Below are 16351 nucleotides of genomic sequence, written 5' to 3' on the forward strand. Positions count from 1 at the left end.
TGAGGGTAAACACTTTAGACTTTAAATAAACTAGAAACCTCTCTGAGCTTGCTTTAAATTGCCAGTCACAGCTCCTGCTTGTGGTTCCACTCAGCAGTGTTAAATAGTGCTATCTGTTACTGCTGCTTCAAGAGGACTGAAAACCATTGCATTTTGTTCAGCATCTTTTTTTAAACCAATTAAAAATCTTTTCTGAAATGCCTTGAAGAGAAGAAAATAAACCATGTTCTCTTGGGTCTTTAATTCAATCAAGTTTGCCTGTGTTGTGCAGGAGCAGGGACTGGGGGATGGAAAGGCTGAAAAGGGCTGTCTCAGCAGGGAGCCAAGCAGGAGAAAAAGCCTTCCCTGAGAACTGAGCAGCAGCAGCTCCCAAAGCCGGGGCTGCTTCATCTACATGCAGAGTCACACGGGGCTGGAGGCTCTCCCCAGCCCCACCGAGGTTCACATGTGCCTCCCTGCTGCTTCCCAACAATCGGCCTGGGAGGGAAGGAGGGACCCTCAGCATCCCCAGCGAGCCAGAGCTGGGCAGGCTCAGGGAGTGTCTGCCTGGGCAAGGTGCCCTCCAGGGAGCACCTACTCCTGGGGCTGCCCTTCCATCACTCCCAGAGCCCCCAGCCCCTTCCCTTCAAAGGACACCCACTCCTGGGGCTGCCCTTCCCTCACTCCCTGAGCCCCCAGCCCCCTCCCTCCAAGGGACACCCACTCCTGGGGCTGCCCTTCCATCACTCCCAAAGCCCCCAGCCCCTTCCCTTCAAAGGACACCCACTCCTGGGGCTGCCCTTCCCTCACTCCCAAAGCCCCCAGCCCCTTCCCTCCAAGGGACACCCACTCCTGGGGCTGCCCTTCCATCACTCCCAAAGCCCCCAGCCCCTTCCCTCCAAGGGACACCCACTCCTGGGGCTGCCCTTCCCTCACTCCCTGAGCCCCCAGCCCCACTTTAAAGGTCAGATTCATGCCTTGGGATGTCCTTCCATCGCTCCCAGAGCCCCCAGCCCTTCTTCTTGAAGGGAGACCCTCTTCTGGAGCTGCCCTTCCACTGCTCCCCAGCCCCTTTTCTCACTGGGACACTGGAGGCTTTGAAAGTTACAGGGAAATAATCTCCTTGTTTGATGTAATCCCAGATGCATTCCTGATTCCACATCACTTGGTGTGAATTGGAAGCAATTCCAGTCACCAGTGATGTTACTTTTATGTGCACAAACCTAGGGAATTATGTTTCTCCCTTTGCATGTGAGGAATTCCCAAGACCCCAAACACAAGGATAAAGGTGTACAAGGGTCCTGAGCAGCTGGTGGGTGACAGAGGCACCTCAGTGTCACCAGTGCCTGCTTCCAGCAGAGCTCAGGCTCCCCTGGCCTAGGGCTGGCTGGATTTGCTGAAATTCTGTAGGTGGGGACTCCACTGAGGTGTTGAGGCTGCAGCTGCTCACAGCAGGGTCTGTAACTGTCATGTTCTGATTCCCCCTGGGCAGGGATGTGCTGCCTGCTGGGAAGTGGCTGCTGTGGTAGAGAAATCCATCCTGGAATATTTAGTTGGTTCAAGAGGCTTCTTCAAGTCCCACAGTTGTGTGCATGAGAGCATCCTTCAGTCAGGTAAAACCCCTGCAGCAGAGGGGTCAGCTCTAGGCTCATCCTCTTCTGGAAGGCAGAAGGGCAGGACACACACCTCTGTTCTGTCCCCCTGTCAGCACAGAGGGAACTTGGGCTCCAAACTGGGGCACTTTGACTAAAAATGGACAGGATGAATTCAAGCCTAAGGCTGTGCCTGTGTTTGGTCTCTGGTGATGGAAGAACTGGGCTGGAACTGCCCTACTTGTGAATCTGACACCAAATCATCTAAAGCTGTTCCTCCTTCCCTGGTAATTTACTCACATGTTATGCCTGATTTTTGGAAGTTTGGATTGAATCCTGATTTTGTGTGGGCTGAACACGTGGCACATTGCCTTCACCATGGCTGCAGTAGAAATTAAGGATAAAAAAAATGAATTTTTCTGAAAATGGGACTGCATCATCAGTACATGGAGCCCTGTGCTGTGTGCTCTGGGATGACCCTGCAGGAGCAGGGAGTGGCACCATGGCCCCTTCCAGCCTGAGCCATTCTGGGGTCCTGGAACAAGAACAAATCCCAGGAAATCAGTGCAGAGGAGCTGGGTAAGGGCAGCTTTTTCAGTCTGATGGCTTTTCCTGCTGCCTCCATAACTCCTGGGGCAAGCAGTGCTGCCCTGGGTGTTCTCACTTGTTTTTTGGGTTGCCTGAAAGTTGGAGAGCTCGAGGGACTCCTGCCCTGTCAGGTCACTGTGGCTGCTTTCCAGGGGTCAGGTTTAAAGCAGGGAGTTGAAGGCATGGTTTCTTCTTAGGAAAGCAGGGAAAAATCAGGATCTTTTGGGTGGAGCTGTTAAAAATTTGAAGCACTTTTACAGAGTAGCCATCTGTTCTGAGGAGCTCCCAACCACGTCAGTGGTTCAGGGACCTGGGAATAGATTTTAACAGAGGTATCTAAAAATTGCTGATGGATCTGCCCTCTGGAAACTCATCCTGGTGCTTTTCAACCTTGTTAAGCCTTTCCATTCTTAGCACTGTGCGTGCCTGAGTCCAGCTGAGCTGTTGGTGAGAGCAAACCACCCTTTAGTTCAGTTTATCTGATGTTTGAGAATTCCTTCTTGTGCTCCCTGGTTTCTGTGATGATGAGCAGCAGTCTCTCCCTCATCCCCTCTACACCAGCTATGATTTTATAAACCTCTCTGTTTTTATCAAGGATCTATTTAGGGAAGTTATTCCCCATTTCATCCCCAGTGCTTTCTCTACTCCAACTAAACAGAATCACAGAAATATGGAATGGTTTGGGTTGAAGGGGGCCTTAAAGCCCCCCCAGTGCCACCCCTGCCATGGCAGGGACACCTCCCACTGTCCCAGGCTGCTCCAAGCCCTGTCCAGCCTGGCCTTGGGCACTGCCAGGGATCCAGGGGCAGCCACAGCTGCTCTGGGCACCCTGTGCCAGGGCCTGCCCACCCTGCCAGGGAACAATTCCTAATTCCCAATCTCCCATCCCTGCCTTCTGGCAGTAGGAAGCCATTTCCCCTTATCCCCAGTCCCTCTCCATCTCTCCAGGAGCCCCTTTAGGCACTGGAAGGTGCTCTAAGGTGTTCCCAGGCCCTTCCCTTCTCCAGGTGAACACCCCCAGCAGGGAAATGATGGATTTGAAGTTGTATTTGGAACAGGAAGGAACTCCTGTATTCACATGGCAAAATGATGGATCTTGCTTTGCTCTTTTCCTGTTCTAAATCTGTCCCAGTGGTCACACACAGAGTGGGATTGAGCTGGTGTTCCCACAGAATTCCCACAGGGACCAATGCCAGTGGTTCCCTCAGTGTCCCGGGGCTTTAGAGCCCTTTCTGTGTGTGCAGCCATCTCCCACTGCCCTGCTGCCTTTGGGTCCAGTTGACTCAGGGTGGCACTGGCCAGCTTGGCCAGGGAATGTTTGCTGGATGAGTCCAGAGAGTGGGCAGCATTCCTGGGAACAGGAATGTGTCATCTGGGCTCCAGCAGCTGGCCAGGAAAGTGACATCAGTCATGGACACCTGAAGTGCCAGCAGGTAAAACTCCCCTCACTGTGGCATTCCTGTGCTGCCTGTGCCCTTTCCTGGTGAAACTCCAAGCTAAATTCCATTTTTGTTGTAATCAGGCACAGACTTCATTAATATATGAGAGCAGCATCCCTCAGGCAGCCTCTCTGAGGTAGTTATCCCCTTGATTGATGCCTGATCAGTGTGCCAGGCACTGTGCACATGCTGGGAGCTATATTTGGGGAACAGACACTGCCTGGGTGCAGCTGAGCCGTTTTTCCCCCTCTTAAATGCTCACAGTTCATGGGAAACTGTTATTAGCACAACCCCTTGCCCAAGCTGTTCAGTATTTTGAGAGTTCCTTACAGTAATGAACAAGTTTTTAGGAGAACCACTTGTGAAGCAGATGGGTCTGGGTGTTCAGCACTTGCAGGAGGGTTGTTCTGTGTTTTGGAGGCCTCAGTCCTGGTCAGGAGTCTGTCCTTGGCTTTCTCTGTGTCCTGGTACCTCAGCTGTGTAGCAGTGAAGCTGTTTGGGGAGCCTGGGCAGTGCCCAGCACCCTCTAGGTGAGCACTGGACATTCCCTTCACCCCTGGAGCCCCAGCCAAGATTCTTGAACAGCAAAAGAGGGGGGTCCTTGGCCAGCCAGGCCCCTCCCAGCCCATGGGCTCCCTGTGTGCTGGGACAGAAAAGGAACTGATGATCCTGCCTGACAATCCCAGCAGCTCCTGCTACCATCCAATATTGATCAGTGTCCAAACCCTGCTCATGGAAATTCAAACAGCAGGGGAAAGGGCTCTGCAAGGTGAACAAACAACAGTGGATTTGCATTTGCAGCTGATGTTTTCCTCAACTTGCTCTATTATTCATAACCCTGTTATTGCCTGGGCTGGGCTGACTCTGTGCACTCTGCATTGGGAATTGGAGCCTGCTGGAGTGGGACTGTCCTGTACAGCTGCAGGGGGAACACAGGGACTCACAGCAGCCTCTGCTCAAAAGCCTGAGCTGGAAATGCACTGGAACTGCCTGTGCAGGAGCAGGGAATTCACTGTACCCACAGATTCCTAAAGACAGGCTGTTCCCCCGAGAAGTCATTTGTAATTCAGCTTTTGGGAGTGGGAGTTTGCTCAGGCTTTTAAATTTAATGAGGATCCAGCTATTTATAATGCAGGGTTCAGAAGGAGCTGTGAGTGTGGTGGGACTTTGTGCACCATAATTCTTGGACCCTGTTGGTGGCATTGCTCCGAGAGCTGATCCTGGTCTCCTGTGGCTGCTGTTGGCGACTTCAATTAATGACAGATTTAATCCCATTAATTTTGTTTGAAGTGGGTTTTTAAATGGCCATTTATCGTTTGTAGTTAGCTGGACCTTCCTTAGGCTGGTTCTCTCCAGGTTTTCCTTTCCTGACTGTGGCTCCCTTGCCCGGACAGGGCCGCAAGCTCCTGATCATCGGCACCACGAGCCGCAAGGACGTCCTGCAGGAGATGGAGATGCTGAATGCCTTCAGCACCACCATCCACGTGCCCAACATTGCCACAGGGGAGCAGCTCATGGAGGCTTTAGAGGTGAGCAAAAGTTCAAGGATGACAAAAGATTCCAAACTTGAGGGATTTTGCAGTAGCTGTGTCTGGTAACACCACCCTGCTTGTCATCATGTCATAACAGAGCAGTTCTGAGGCTTTTCAATTTGCTTTTTCATGAATTAAATTAAGGCAAAATTAGAGAACAGTAGGTTTGGGGAGAGGTTTGTGGTCTGGATTGAAGCATTCCAAGGGCAGGGAAGTGGGTAATGAGTATAATTGGGACACTTAAACTGAATGTGCCCAGAGGGTGCTCTGGTGAATTGGAACAGCATCAACTGAAGGTGTTTGGTGCTGAGGAATTAAAAGTTCTTTATAAATTCCTGCCTTCAGTGTCCCCTTATTCTGTGCCCTAGTGGGAGTTGTAGTGAGTACTGATGGCTGTTAAAATAAACTCAACAGGCAAATCTTCTGTGCCATTGGCAAACTTGTCCCAGGGTGGTGTCACCGAAAGCTGAGAGACACAGACACTCCTGCAGCAGGTGTGGAAACTCCCTGTGGCTTGACCCATTGTTTCCTTGTAGACCCTGATCTGGAGAAGACCTGGAGTGCATCATAAAAGCACAGCACGAACTGTTGGATAAGGGATATTATGGAAAAAAACATGAGGGAATTAAAGAATTTTTTTTGTGTTTTGCCTTGTCTAAGATACATTGCAACAAATTGTCCCTCTCAGCTAGTAAATGCTTCTAGCTTTCCATTCCCTTTCTCCCAAGGTAGGTACCATTATTCCTACTCTGTCTCCTGTTGTTGATTTTTTAAAATGATTTTCCCCCCAGCTCCTGGGTAACTTCAAAGACAAGGAGCGCAGCACGATTGCTCAGAACGTCAAAGGGAAGCCGGTGTGGATCGGCATCAAGAAGCTGCTGATGCTGATAGAAATGTCCTTACAGGTAGGAGTGGTTCTGGGGAGGAAGGTCTGGGGTCCTAGAGCAGTCCTGGAGGTTCCCTTCTCTGCAGAGCCCTGGTGTGGGTGGGAGCCTTTGCATTGGTTTAATTGGGAAAAGAGTTGCAGTGAGAGGAGATGTTCAGAACAAAGAAATCACCACATTTTGGTCCACAGAGATCTTTAAATCCCCCCCTCGTGCCCATGGGCTGTTCAGAGTTGCACTTCAGAGCATCTGGCTACGGGAGGGGTTGGATTAACTCACCTTTCATGGAATTTCTTTTCTCCACCCAGCATGTTAAGATTGCAGATAGCAATCACCTCAGTTTTTTGTTTTGGTTTTTTTTTTTTTTTTTTTAAAGAAGAAGGTGCCTGTGCAGGTGTATGTGCTCTTTCCCTGAAGAAGATAAATCTGTCAGGCTGTTCAGCTGCTCTTCTCTTTATTTACCACTTTCAGCACTTTAAAGAAAATAATTGCAGAGGGTAGAACTATGCAGCTCTGAGCCCTCCCCCGCAGCAGCACCCATGCCTGGAGCCAGCCAGCAAGCTCCTGCTCATGCTGACACGGGCTGAGGGTGCAGCCCTAATCCTCCCCTGACATCCCAGTGCTCCCCCAGCCCCCCCTCTGTCCCATCAAATGGATTTAGTGCAGCTGAGTGAGCTGTTCTCAGATCTCCCTCGCAGAGGCAGGGCAGAAGTGAAGAGACTTGTAGTTCAGAGCAGACGAGTTGTGTACCCCTCTGTTCACTCCTCACAATTCTGTTAAAACTTGCTCAGCACTGGGGATGTGCTCTGACTGCATGTCACCTCAGGGAATAAAGTCATTTATCTAGATTACTTTTTCCTCTTCTTCCTTGGCTTTTAATTCCATACCTAGAGGCAAGTCAGTAAGTCATTGCTCACACGTATTAAATGTATTTAAGGGGTGCTGGCCTTCAGGGGCTGCTGGGCTCTGCTGTGCTCCCTGAGCCCTGACAATGGCTCCCTTCTTCTGACGCAGGACATGCTCTTGTGCTGCTTTCTCCTGAAGTGCTGGTTGTTTTCAAAGCTGAAGGTGGAGGTTCTGTAAACCATGGGCAGTTCTGAGGTGGCAATGCTGACCCCAGCCCTGTCCCCAGCCTGGCCCCTGTGCCTGTTCCTGGGGGGCAGTTCTGGGCACCACAATGTCATGGGGATAGAAAGGAATTAGAGTGTCCACAGGAGGGAGCTGAGGATGGGGATGGGTGTGGAGGTGAAGCCACAGGAGGAGCAGCTGAGGTCACTTGTTCAGCTGGAGCAGAGGGGACTGAGGGCAGAGCTCCCTGGGGGCTGCAGCTCCTCCTGAAGGGCAGCTCCAGTCTCTGCTCTGGGACAGGGACAGGAGCCAGGGAATGGCTGGGGCTGGGCATGGGGAGGATTAGGTTGGATATCAGGGAAAGGTTCTTCCCCCAGAGGTGCTGGCACTGCCCAGGCTCCCCAGGGAATGGTCCCAGCCCCGAGGCTGCCAGAGCTCCAGGAGCATTTGGACAGCACTGCCAGGGATGCCCAGGGTGGGATTTTGGGGTGTCTGGACAGGTCCAGTGGTGGACTGGATGATCCCTGTGGGTCCCTTCCCACTGAGGATGTTCCATGATCCTGTGAGCAGTGACACTTGACACAGAGTCCTCACTCTGCTGAGCCTGTGCAGGCAAGCTGCTCTCGGGTGTTAATTTTTTTCAGCAGACCATTGTTGTGTAGGTAAGTGCAGGACCAGCCAGGCTGGGAGGAGACAGGCAGAGCTGGGACTGTGCCCTTTCTCACACACTGAACATCAAGCATGAAGTGCTGCCACTGTCCCTAGAGCCACTGAGGGTGTCCCTTTGCTGCCCATGGAGGGTTGGCAGCAGGGTGGTTCCTGCTCTGGCACTGGGTTCAGGTGGTTGTGTAACAGCAGAGGTAGCAGCATATGGCAGCTAAATATGAACCAGCTCTGTTCCAAAAGGTCTGAGGTGTTTCCATGACTCCATCTGCTGAACTGCTATAAATACAGGAGAGCAGTGCAGGCTCTCAGGGACCAGAGCTGGGATCTGAGCACTGGAACCCACAGAGAGCTGGGATCTGCCAGCCCCTTACAGGAAAGCACAATTGCACTAGGTAAGAAATCCAGCATGCAGCCTGTTTTCACTGAGCTGTACCACAGCTTTTCAGAAGGGGATTTCAGTCTGAAATCACTTAAGAATTCCAAGTGATGGATGAAATTTCTCAGAGCTCAGCTGATTAGATGGCAGGTGACTGAATTCTTTGTAATAAATGTGCACATTGTGTCTTCCTCTGAATTTAGTGGTGGGTTTTGTTTTGTTAAAGCAGTGACCCCACCCTCAGCTCTCTGCAGGTATTCCTGAGCTGGTCAGATAACTTCCAGTGTGTTTCAGACTAAAGTCACAGTGAACCAGACCCCCAATATCAAAATCCTTTCTTGGGATACTTGAACTGCTCTGGTGCCCTGGGTGAATTCTCACCTTGTTTATGAGCTGTGCACCCCCACAATTTCTGGCAGCCTCATTCCCCCAAACTCTGTTATTGCTTTTCTTTGCTTTCTTCACTGTCCAGCTGCTTGTGTTTTGTGTCACATCCTTTGGTCATTTGTGTACACTGAGTATCCTGGAATGATTCTGTGCCTTTGATCCCTGGCTACACTCAGGGTCTGCCATGTGAATCCACAAGTGTTTGCAGTGGCCTTGGCTGCAGGACAGAGCCACCTCCAGTGCTCCTGAGTCCCACCCTGGCTTCAGCTCAGCTGCTGGGTGCTCTCTCCGTGGCTGGGGGCTGGTTCCTCCTGCTTCTTCTCCCTGCCTGTGTTGTTGCTCTTGGGCCTTGCTGGCAGCACTCCCAAAGCCAAGGTCTCCTCCTGAGCCTGGATGAGTCAGGCAGTGTTCCCAAAAGCCCCTTCTGGCACCTCCAGGCTTTCCTGATTTGGTAACTTCTGTTTAGCATAAATAAAGCTTAATCAGCATAAATAAAACTTAATCTAAGCTGCTTGTCTTTAATGTATCTTAACTTTCATGGCAACTTTGAAAGATCACCACAGAATATTGCCTGCTTTATTTGGGGGATGGCCACCCCCATCCCTGTTGTCCCTGTCCCTGTCCTGGGGGAGGCAGGGCTGCTCCTGGGGGCTGTTCCAGGTTGATGGATGCACAACACTCACTGGTGCTGCCCCTTCTGGAGCCTTGTGCTGGCTCAGGTTTGTGCTGCCCCTGCTGCTGCACCTCTGAGGGGAAAGGAGCCCTCAGAACATCCTCAGTCCCTCTCCTGTTTGATTTGCTGCCCCAGTCCTGGGAAGGGGTGGATGGAAGCAGCCTTGGAGTGGGCCTGGCTGGAACTGGCAGCAGGGTGTGGGTGTGAGGAGCCTGTGTGTGCTCCCATCTCCTGCCCTGTGACACTCACAGCTTGTGCCACTCACCTTTTCTCAGAGTGCAGGGCTGAGCCTGCCCTGGCAGCTCCAGAGCTCGGCACAGCCAGGCTGGTCCCTGCTCAGGCCAAGCAAACACAGCTCCAGCAGCCTTTGTGGCCCCAGTTCTGCTCTCTGTGACCAGTGACAGGACCCAGGGCACGGCTGGAGCTGTGCCAGGGAGGGTCAGTCTGGATCTCAGGGAAAGGTTCTTCCTCCAGAGGATGCTGGCACTGCCCAGGCTCCCTGGGGAATGGTCTGGAGGTTGCCAGAGCTCCAGGAGCTCTCGGGGATGCCCAGGGTGGGATTGTTGGGGTGTCTGGGCAGGGCCAGGGGTTGGACTCCATGATCCTTGTGGGTCCTGTCCAACTCAGGACATTTCAAGATTCTGTGCTTTCCTTTTTGGCTGCTTGGAGGGTTTGCTGGCACTAATGGGGATCTGTTGGGTTTGGTGTTTAGATGGATCCTGAGTACCGGGTGAAGAAGTTCTTGGCCCTTCTGAGAGAAGAAGGAACGTAAGTACTTTTATTTTAAAGCAAAGCTTAAATTCTCTTTTCTGCTCAGAAATGAGCTGCACTGAGGGGAGCCAGTGGGGTGGATCTGCTGTCCTTGTTGGCTCCTCTGTATTGTCAGAGCTGTATCAGATCAGTTCTTAGAGCAATTTGGGAGGGGGGAGGTCCTGAAGGTTTGGGAACCTGCATGCCTGAGTTCTCTGCTTTTCTGAATTTACCCTTGAATTTTAAAGCGTGGGCCAAAATTTACCTTTCTTTAACTAAAGTAAATCAAAAGAGATTCTGCTTGAGTTAAAATCCAGCTGTTTATCTAAAATCTGGAATTCTGGTTTCTTGTGTCTGCTGTCTGAGAGAAGGATGTCCTACTCTTTCCCCATAGGTGCCACAGGGAGTAGTTGAGCCCAGTGGGACAGTGGCATCTCCTAGAGAATGACTTTCTAATACATGTAGGGCAGTACCTGTGCTGGGGAAACTCACACCACTATCTATCCTGGCTACATGTGAGTGGGTTCCAGTGTGTGCTTGATGCTTTATACATGTGCATGATGCTTTCCTGATGGATTTGGCTTCTTTTGCAAGAGTCCCTACCCTAGACTGAAGGTGGACCAAGTGCAAGATCAACAGCTGGAAAAGTGACCAACCTGGAGAACAAACACTGGGATCTTTACTCTTCTGTGCTCAACACACTGGACAAAGTGAAATGCTCCCCTGATCCCCAGAGCCCCATGTGGAACCTGCATGTGTAGTGCAATACAGTACCTTTATTCTTTGTCTTTCCTATTCTGATGTCATGTGGAAGTGTCTCCTGGAACACTGTGCTTCTGTCTCTGTGCGTTTTGGGGTGAGCAGGGGTAATGTCCTGTGAGGTTTGGGGCTGACCCTCACTTGTGTCCAGCATTCCTGCAGTAGGAAAGAGATCCTGGCTTCCAATAATCCTGCCAGTCTGGTGGAGGGATGCTGAAGCACTGCTCTGTCTGATCCTGGTCAGGTGAAGGCTTTTTGTGGTGCCACCCCAGCCCCACAGACAGAGCCCACAGGAGTCCAGCTCCAGGAGTGCCTGGATGCTGCAGCCACTTTATTTATACCCAGGTATTTTGGGGCCTGATGGGACACTGCTGGTGGCACTGGGGACTGGAAGAGGGCAGGGAAGTGTTGATCAGAGTAGAGGAAATTTCCAAATCCAGTATTTAAGGCATCAAACCTTGTTGTTAATCCAACAACAGTTTTAGCAATGCTGGTTCCAGCCTCCAGCTCTTCCTGAGTTCCTGTAGTTGGCAGCTTTGGTATCCTCCAGCCTCATTTTATCCCTTTTTCCTGCCATGTTACCAAAGGTTGAAATTCCTCCTTAGAGACAGAGAGGAAGCCAAGCTCTGCAGGTGCACGAGATGTGTGTTGCCATGTTTTTGCACTGAAATAAAGGAATGTATCAAACCTTGCTCCTCGCTCCTTCCCATGCTCCTGAGGCCTCAGGGAGATGCTGAGGCTGCTCCCCTGGGCTCCATTCCTTCCAGAAGGTTCCTGAAACATACCTCAGTGTGGTGGGGCATGAACTCAAAGCCATTTAGCAGATGTTAGTCAGTGTAGCTTCCTAAACTCGACCAGACCCACTGTAAGGGCTAGCAGTGGCATGCAGAGGGGTGTTCCAGGGAAGGAGGGTGCCCCACGTCCTTCCAGGCCCAGGTGGAGGTCCTGTTGTCCTCAGTGTGCTCACAGCAGTTGGAGTGGTTCAGGCACTCCACTCTGCTCCTCTGGCAGTGCTGTTGTGTTGTGATGCTGTTGTGAGTCCCAGTGGTGGTTCCCTCTCATTTTGTGTAGGATCTTGTGAATTTATTTGTTCCTCCCTTCCCTTTGCCAGTCTGAGTGACAGCAGCACACAGTAACTTATATTTCAGAGTAAATGATGTAAACCTTATCGTGTCTGTGTCCAGAACTATATTGATGAATAAATATCTGGTTTAATTGCACATTCAATGGATTCAATAAAAAGCACAACTCCTTGTGATGACCTGGGTGCCATCTGTGTCTGCTCTTGGTGTGTGTGAGGAGCAGAGCTGCTCCTGGGCTGCTGCCAGAGGAGTGCTCAGAGTGTGCCTGAGTGTGGATGGACTGAATTTAGCCCAGCCTGAGTAGAGGTTAGTGAGAGGAGTCTGGTCCAGCCCATTCTGGAGCTGTGTGGGCTCTGCAGGGCTGAGGAGGCCCTGTGTGTGTCTGTGTGTGTGGGGTGGGGGTATCCATGGAAATTATTCATTTCCATTATCCATGGAAAGTATCCCAGCCCTGGGGAAGGCTGGAAAGCCAGGCTGGGCTGCTGGGTGTGACACCTGACCCACTGCAACCTCTGTTCCAAGGTCTCCATCTGAGATGTTCCCTGCAGGTGGCACAAGGGAAGGGCAGCACCTTCCCACCACCTGTGTGTTCTCCATGGCTCCTCCTGGCAGAGGGGCTTTAAATGTATGACAAATACACAATATTGCTTTCAATGTAAGGGCTGAATTCTTCACCCCCTTCTTTACCCTGTTTCATCTTGAACTTTCTAGAAATGTGTTCCTGAAATGGAGTTGTTGACCAGAGGCAGATTTGAAGGTGCTGGGATGGGTTTTGGGGGCACAGTGTGGGGTGGAGGAAGGTTTGGGGCAGACAGGGAGAGCTTCACCCCCAGAGCTGTGAAGTCCAGAACCCTCCAGGGGCCAGGTGCTCTGGTGAGGACATGTCAGGGGTGGTGGCACCAGCAGAGACACCCTGGCCTTGCATGTGGATCCGTGGGGTGGCTTTGTGAGTAATTTGGGGATCAGGGCAAAAATATGAGTGATTCTGTATTTATTTTGCCTGTCAGACAGGTATATTTGAGGGCAGTGCAGTGGAAAATTGTGTGCACTTAAAAGCATTGCTAATGCAAGGGGATGCTGCAGAAACACCCACAGAATTATTCATGGACAGGAGAATGAGTTTTTATATGAAAAATGTGGACCTTGGTCTGTCCAAAGTGTTGGAAGGTGATTCAGAGACAGCCTGTGACATGTGGGGAGTGTGCAAAGTCTGGAGCGTGGTTTGATCCATTGCTTAATTTCATCTTGATCCATTGCTTAATTTCATCTTGATCCATTGCTTAATTTGATCTTCTGGCTCTGCACAGCTCCTGCCAGGAGGGGCCGTGAGGGGCGGTCGGGCTCTGCTTCAGGGAACAGGGACAGGAGGAGAGGGAACGGCCTCAGGCTGGGCCAGGGCAGGTTTAGAGGGGATTTCAGGGAGATTTATCCATGGAAAGTTGTCCAGCCCTGGCACAGCTGCCCAGGGCAGGGGTGGAGTCCCCATCCCTGGAGGGATTGTGTAGGTGTGGCACTTGGGGACCGGGCTCAGTGGTGGCCTTGGCAGTGCTGGCAGTGGTTGGATTCAATGATCTTAGAGGGCTTTTCCAGCCCCAAGGGTTCCATGACTGCTGAATCTCAGTTGTGCACACTGTGCCCTGGCACTGCCTGAACAAAAATCTCAGAATTCAGCTGTAAAATCTCTTCTTTTTGCCATCATTGTCTTGATTCCTTTAACAGGTACCCCTGTCCATGCCAGGGAGGTGGAACTATGTGACCCTTAAAGTCTGGAGCATGGTTTGATCCATTGCTTAATTTCATCTTGATCCATTGCTTAATTTCATCTTGATCCATTGCTTAATTTCATCTTGATCCATTGCTTAATTTGATCTTCTGGCTCTGCACAGCTCCTGCCAGGAGGGGCCGTGAGGGGCGGTCGGGCTCTGCTTCAGGGAACAGGGACAGGAGGAGAGGGAACGGCCTCAGGCTGGGCCAGGGCAGGTTTAGATGGGATTTCAGGGAGATTTATCCATGGAAAGTTGTCCAGCCCTGGCACAGCTGCCCAGGGCAGGGGTGGAGTCCCCATCCCTGGAGGGATTGTGTAGGTGTGGCACTTGGGGACCGGGCTCAGTGGTGGCCTTGGCAGTGCTGGCAGTGGTTGGATTCAATGATCTTAGAGGGCTTTTCCAGCCCCAAGGGTTCCATGACTGCTGAATCTCAGTTGTGCACACTGTGCCCTGGCACTGCCTGAACAAAAATCTCAGAATTCAGCTGTAAAATCTCTTCTTTTTGCCATCATTGTCTTGATTCCTTTAACAGGTACCCCTGTCCATGCCAGGGAGGTGGAACTATGTGACCCTTAAGGTCCCTTCCCACCCACACCACTCTGGGATTCCATGATTCCGTGGCTGTCCCTGTCCATGAGCAGCTGGGTCATGACCCACTGCTCTGTAGCTGTTCAGCAGGACCCTCAGAGCCAAACCACACAAGCTGGCAAGTGCATATTTTTGAATTTTTACCTTTTCTTTAATGATGTACCACAAAAAATGGAAGTTGAAATATATTTTTCTCCAAATATATATATTTATATAATATATAATCTTAGTTAACTCAAGTATATACATTGTATAATAAATAATGCTTATAAAAAGAGAAATTTTCTGAATATAAAATAAAAAAAAAATCGACCTCTACAACTTTATACAAAACTTTGGATACAGCAGATTGATGGAAAAAGATCTTCCATTCAGTGCTAGAATACCTGGCTACAGTAAAATAATTACAAGGCAATAAATGTTCTATTTAATATTAAATACCTTTTCTTGATTAAAAAACAAACAAACAAAGAAGGGATTTCGTTTAAAGTCAGGTACTGGGAGCCTTTCCAGACATGGATTTAATATATACTTTAAATAGATGCATATCAGAGGACGGCGTGGCTCTGGCTGGGAGAGGTTTTTGGAGCTCTCTGGGATTTGAATTTTCGGGAGCAAAGGCTGCTCTGAAGGGGGTCTGGAACTCTGCAGGGAGGGACCTGGGGTTCTGCTCTGCCTGAGGGCCCCCCTGCTCCCTGCCAGGGGTCTCTCCCCTTTATTGCTCTGTGCAGCCCCAGGGGTGCTCATTCCCAGGAGGAGAGAGAGCGGAGCAGCAGCCCCAGCCCGAGTGGCCCCGCTCCCTGGAGTTCACTGTCTGGGGTGTGTTTGAGCGTGGCTGGAGGTCCTGCAGCCCACCAGGACAGAGGGAGTATTTATTTATTAATTTCACAGGTCAGTCCTCCTGGAGGAGGTAAACCCAGGGAGAGGGGATGTGCTCAGGGACATGGGATGGCCTGGGGAGCAGGGCGGGAGACCAACACTGGTTCTGCTGCATGGGATGGGCTGTGGGCTGTGGGATGTGGCCCAAATCCCTGCTCATGGCACAGGAGCTTCCTGGGTGATTGCTGACAGCTCAGTAAATCCCCTGGCAGGGGAAGGCTCTGCCTGGCATTGTGCTGTGGGACCACAACTGGCTGGAGGGAAGGCAGACAAGGAGGCTGGGACAGAGATTTCCTCTCTCCCTGGAGTCTCTCATGTTCAGAGCTGGTGCAGCAGCTCACCGGGCAGGTAACCTGTCCCCAGAGAGATCCCTGAGCTCCCTCTGGGATGTAAAGTCATGTTAGGGAATGCAGAGTCAGTAGGTACTGCCCTGATCCCCAAAATCCTCTCCTGCGCAGCTGCACGGTGAGGAGGGGCTGGGACGATGCTGTGCCCTGTAGGAGGTGGCAGCAGTGCCCTGTGCCCTGCTCCTGTCCTGGGCCAGGTGCCAGGGGGTCAGCTCTGAGCTCTGCCTGCCTGAAGGGCTCCATGGGAGATGTGGGGCAGGGGGAACAGAGAGGGAAGAGGGGAGGGGGAAGGAGGGACCACCGGTGGGCTCTGTTGGTGTGCTCAGACAGGTTCGGCTCTCCAGCATCACCTTGGAGCAGGGAGGAGGGAGCTGGGCTGGGCTGGGCTGGGGGCTCCTTCCTCTGCCCACTGCATCTGCTGAGACCAGGACAGCAGCAGCTGGGGGAGCTTTCACTGTGAACAACCCATTTCCACCTGAGTCCCCGTGTTGGTGCCTGCAGGGGCTGGACCTGTGGAGCAGGACAGAGCTGGGAGCTCGGGGGCTGCTGTGGCAGCAGCTCTGCCTTGTGGGGCTGTGCCTCACTGGGACCCAGCTGTTCCTGGTCTCTGCTGCCTGTCCTGTCCCTGCCTTCCCTGTCCTCTCCAGGCTCTCCCTGTGCTGTCCCTGCTCTTGTCCTGTCCCTGCTCTCCAGGGCATCTTGACCTGTCCCTGCCCTCCCTGTCCTGTCCCTGCCCTCCCTGTCCTGTCCTGCCCTCCCTGTCCTGTCCTGCCCTCCCCAGGCAGTCTGTCTTGCCCAAGGGACCAGCAGTCACACCTCGCCTGGGTGAGGTGCCCAGAGCCTTCTCAGTGCCCTGGGTTTGTGCCCTGGCTGGGGCCACCAGGAGTTTTGTGCCATCCTCTGCAGCGTGAGGCCACGTGTGGGGCTGACCACGGGGCTGATGGACCCCTCAGCCCTGCTCTGGAGCCACCTCCACCAGTGCAGACCCACCTGTGC

The 16351-nt window shown here is 51.9% G+C and overlaps 1 protein-coding gene across 3 annotated transcripts in view; it reads left to right on the forward strand.

Moving 5' to 3' along the window:
- The window catches only part of NSF (N-ethylmaleimide sensitive factor, vesicle fusing ATPase), a 76205-nt gene extending 64254 nt beyond the window's left edge, over nucleotides 1-11951 (forward strand). The window contains exons 18-22 of one of the 3 annotated variants that reach the window (XR_005954681.1): nucleotides 4993-5127; nucleotides 5922-6035; nucleotides 9897-9952; nucleotides 10329-10449; nucleotides 10529-11951. Coding sequence is in view for 2 of the 3 variants with exons in the window: in XM_041461981.1 (XP_041317915.1) it covers nucleotides 4993-5127; nucleotides 5922-6035; nucleotides 9897-9952; nucleotides 10529-10547 (324 nt within the window). In the remaining variant the exon portion in view is untranslated. Of the gene's footprint in view, nucleotides 1-4992; nucleotides 5128-5921; nucleotides 6036-9896; nucleotides 9953-10328 lie in introns of all 3 variants that reach the window. The other 2 variants (XM_041461982.1, XM_041461981.1) reach the window with 2 other exon arrangements.
- The last annotated feature ends 4400 nt before the right edge of the window (nucleotides 11952-16351 follow it).

Source organism: Pyrgilauda ruficollis, unplaced genomic scaffold (genome assembly GCF_017590135.1).
Source record: "Pyrgilauda ruficollis isolate IOZ18807 unplaced genomic scaffold, ASM1759013v1 scaffold159, whole genome shotgun sequence".
In the NCBI taxonomy this organism is placed as follows: Eukaryota; Metazoa; Chordata; class Aves; order Passeriformes; family Passeridae; genus Pyrgilauda; species Pyrgilauda ruficollis.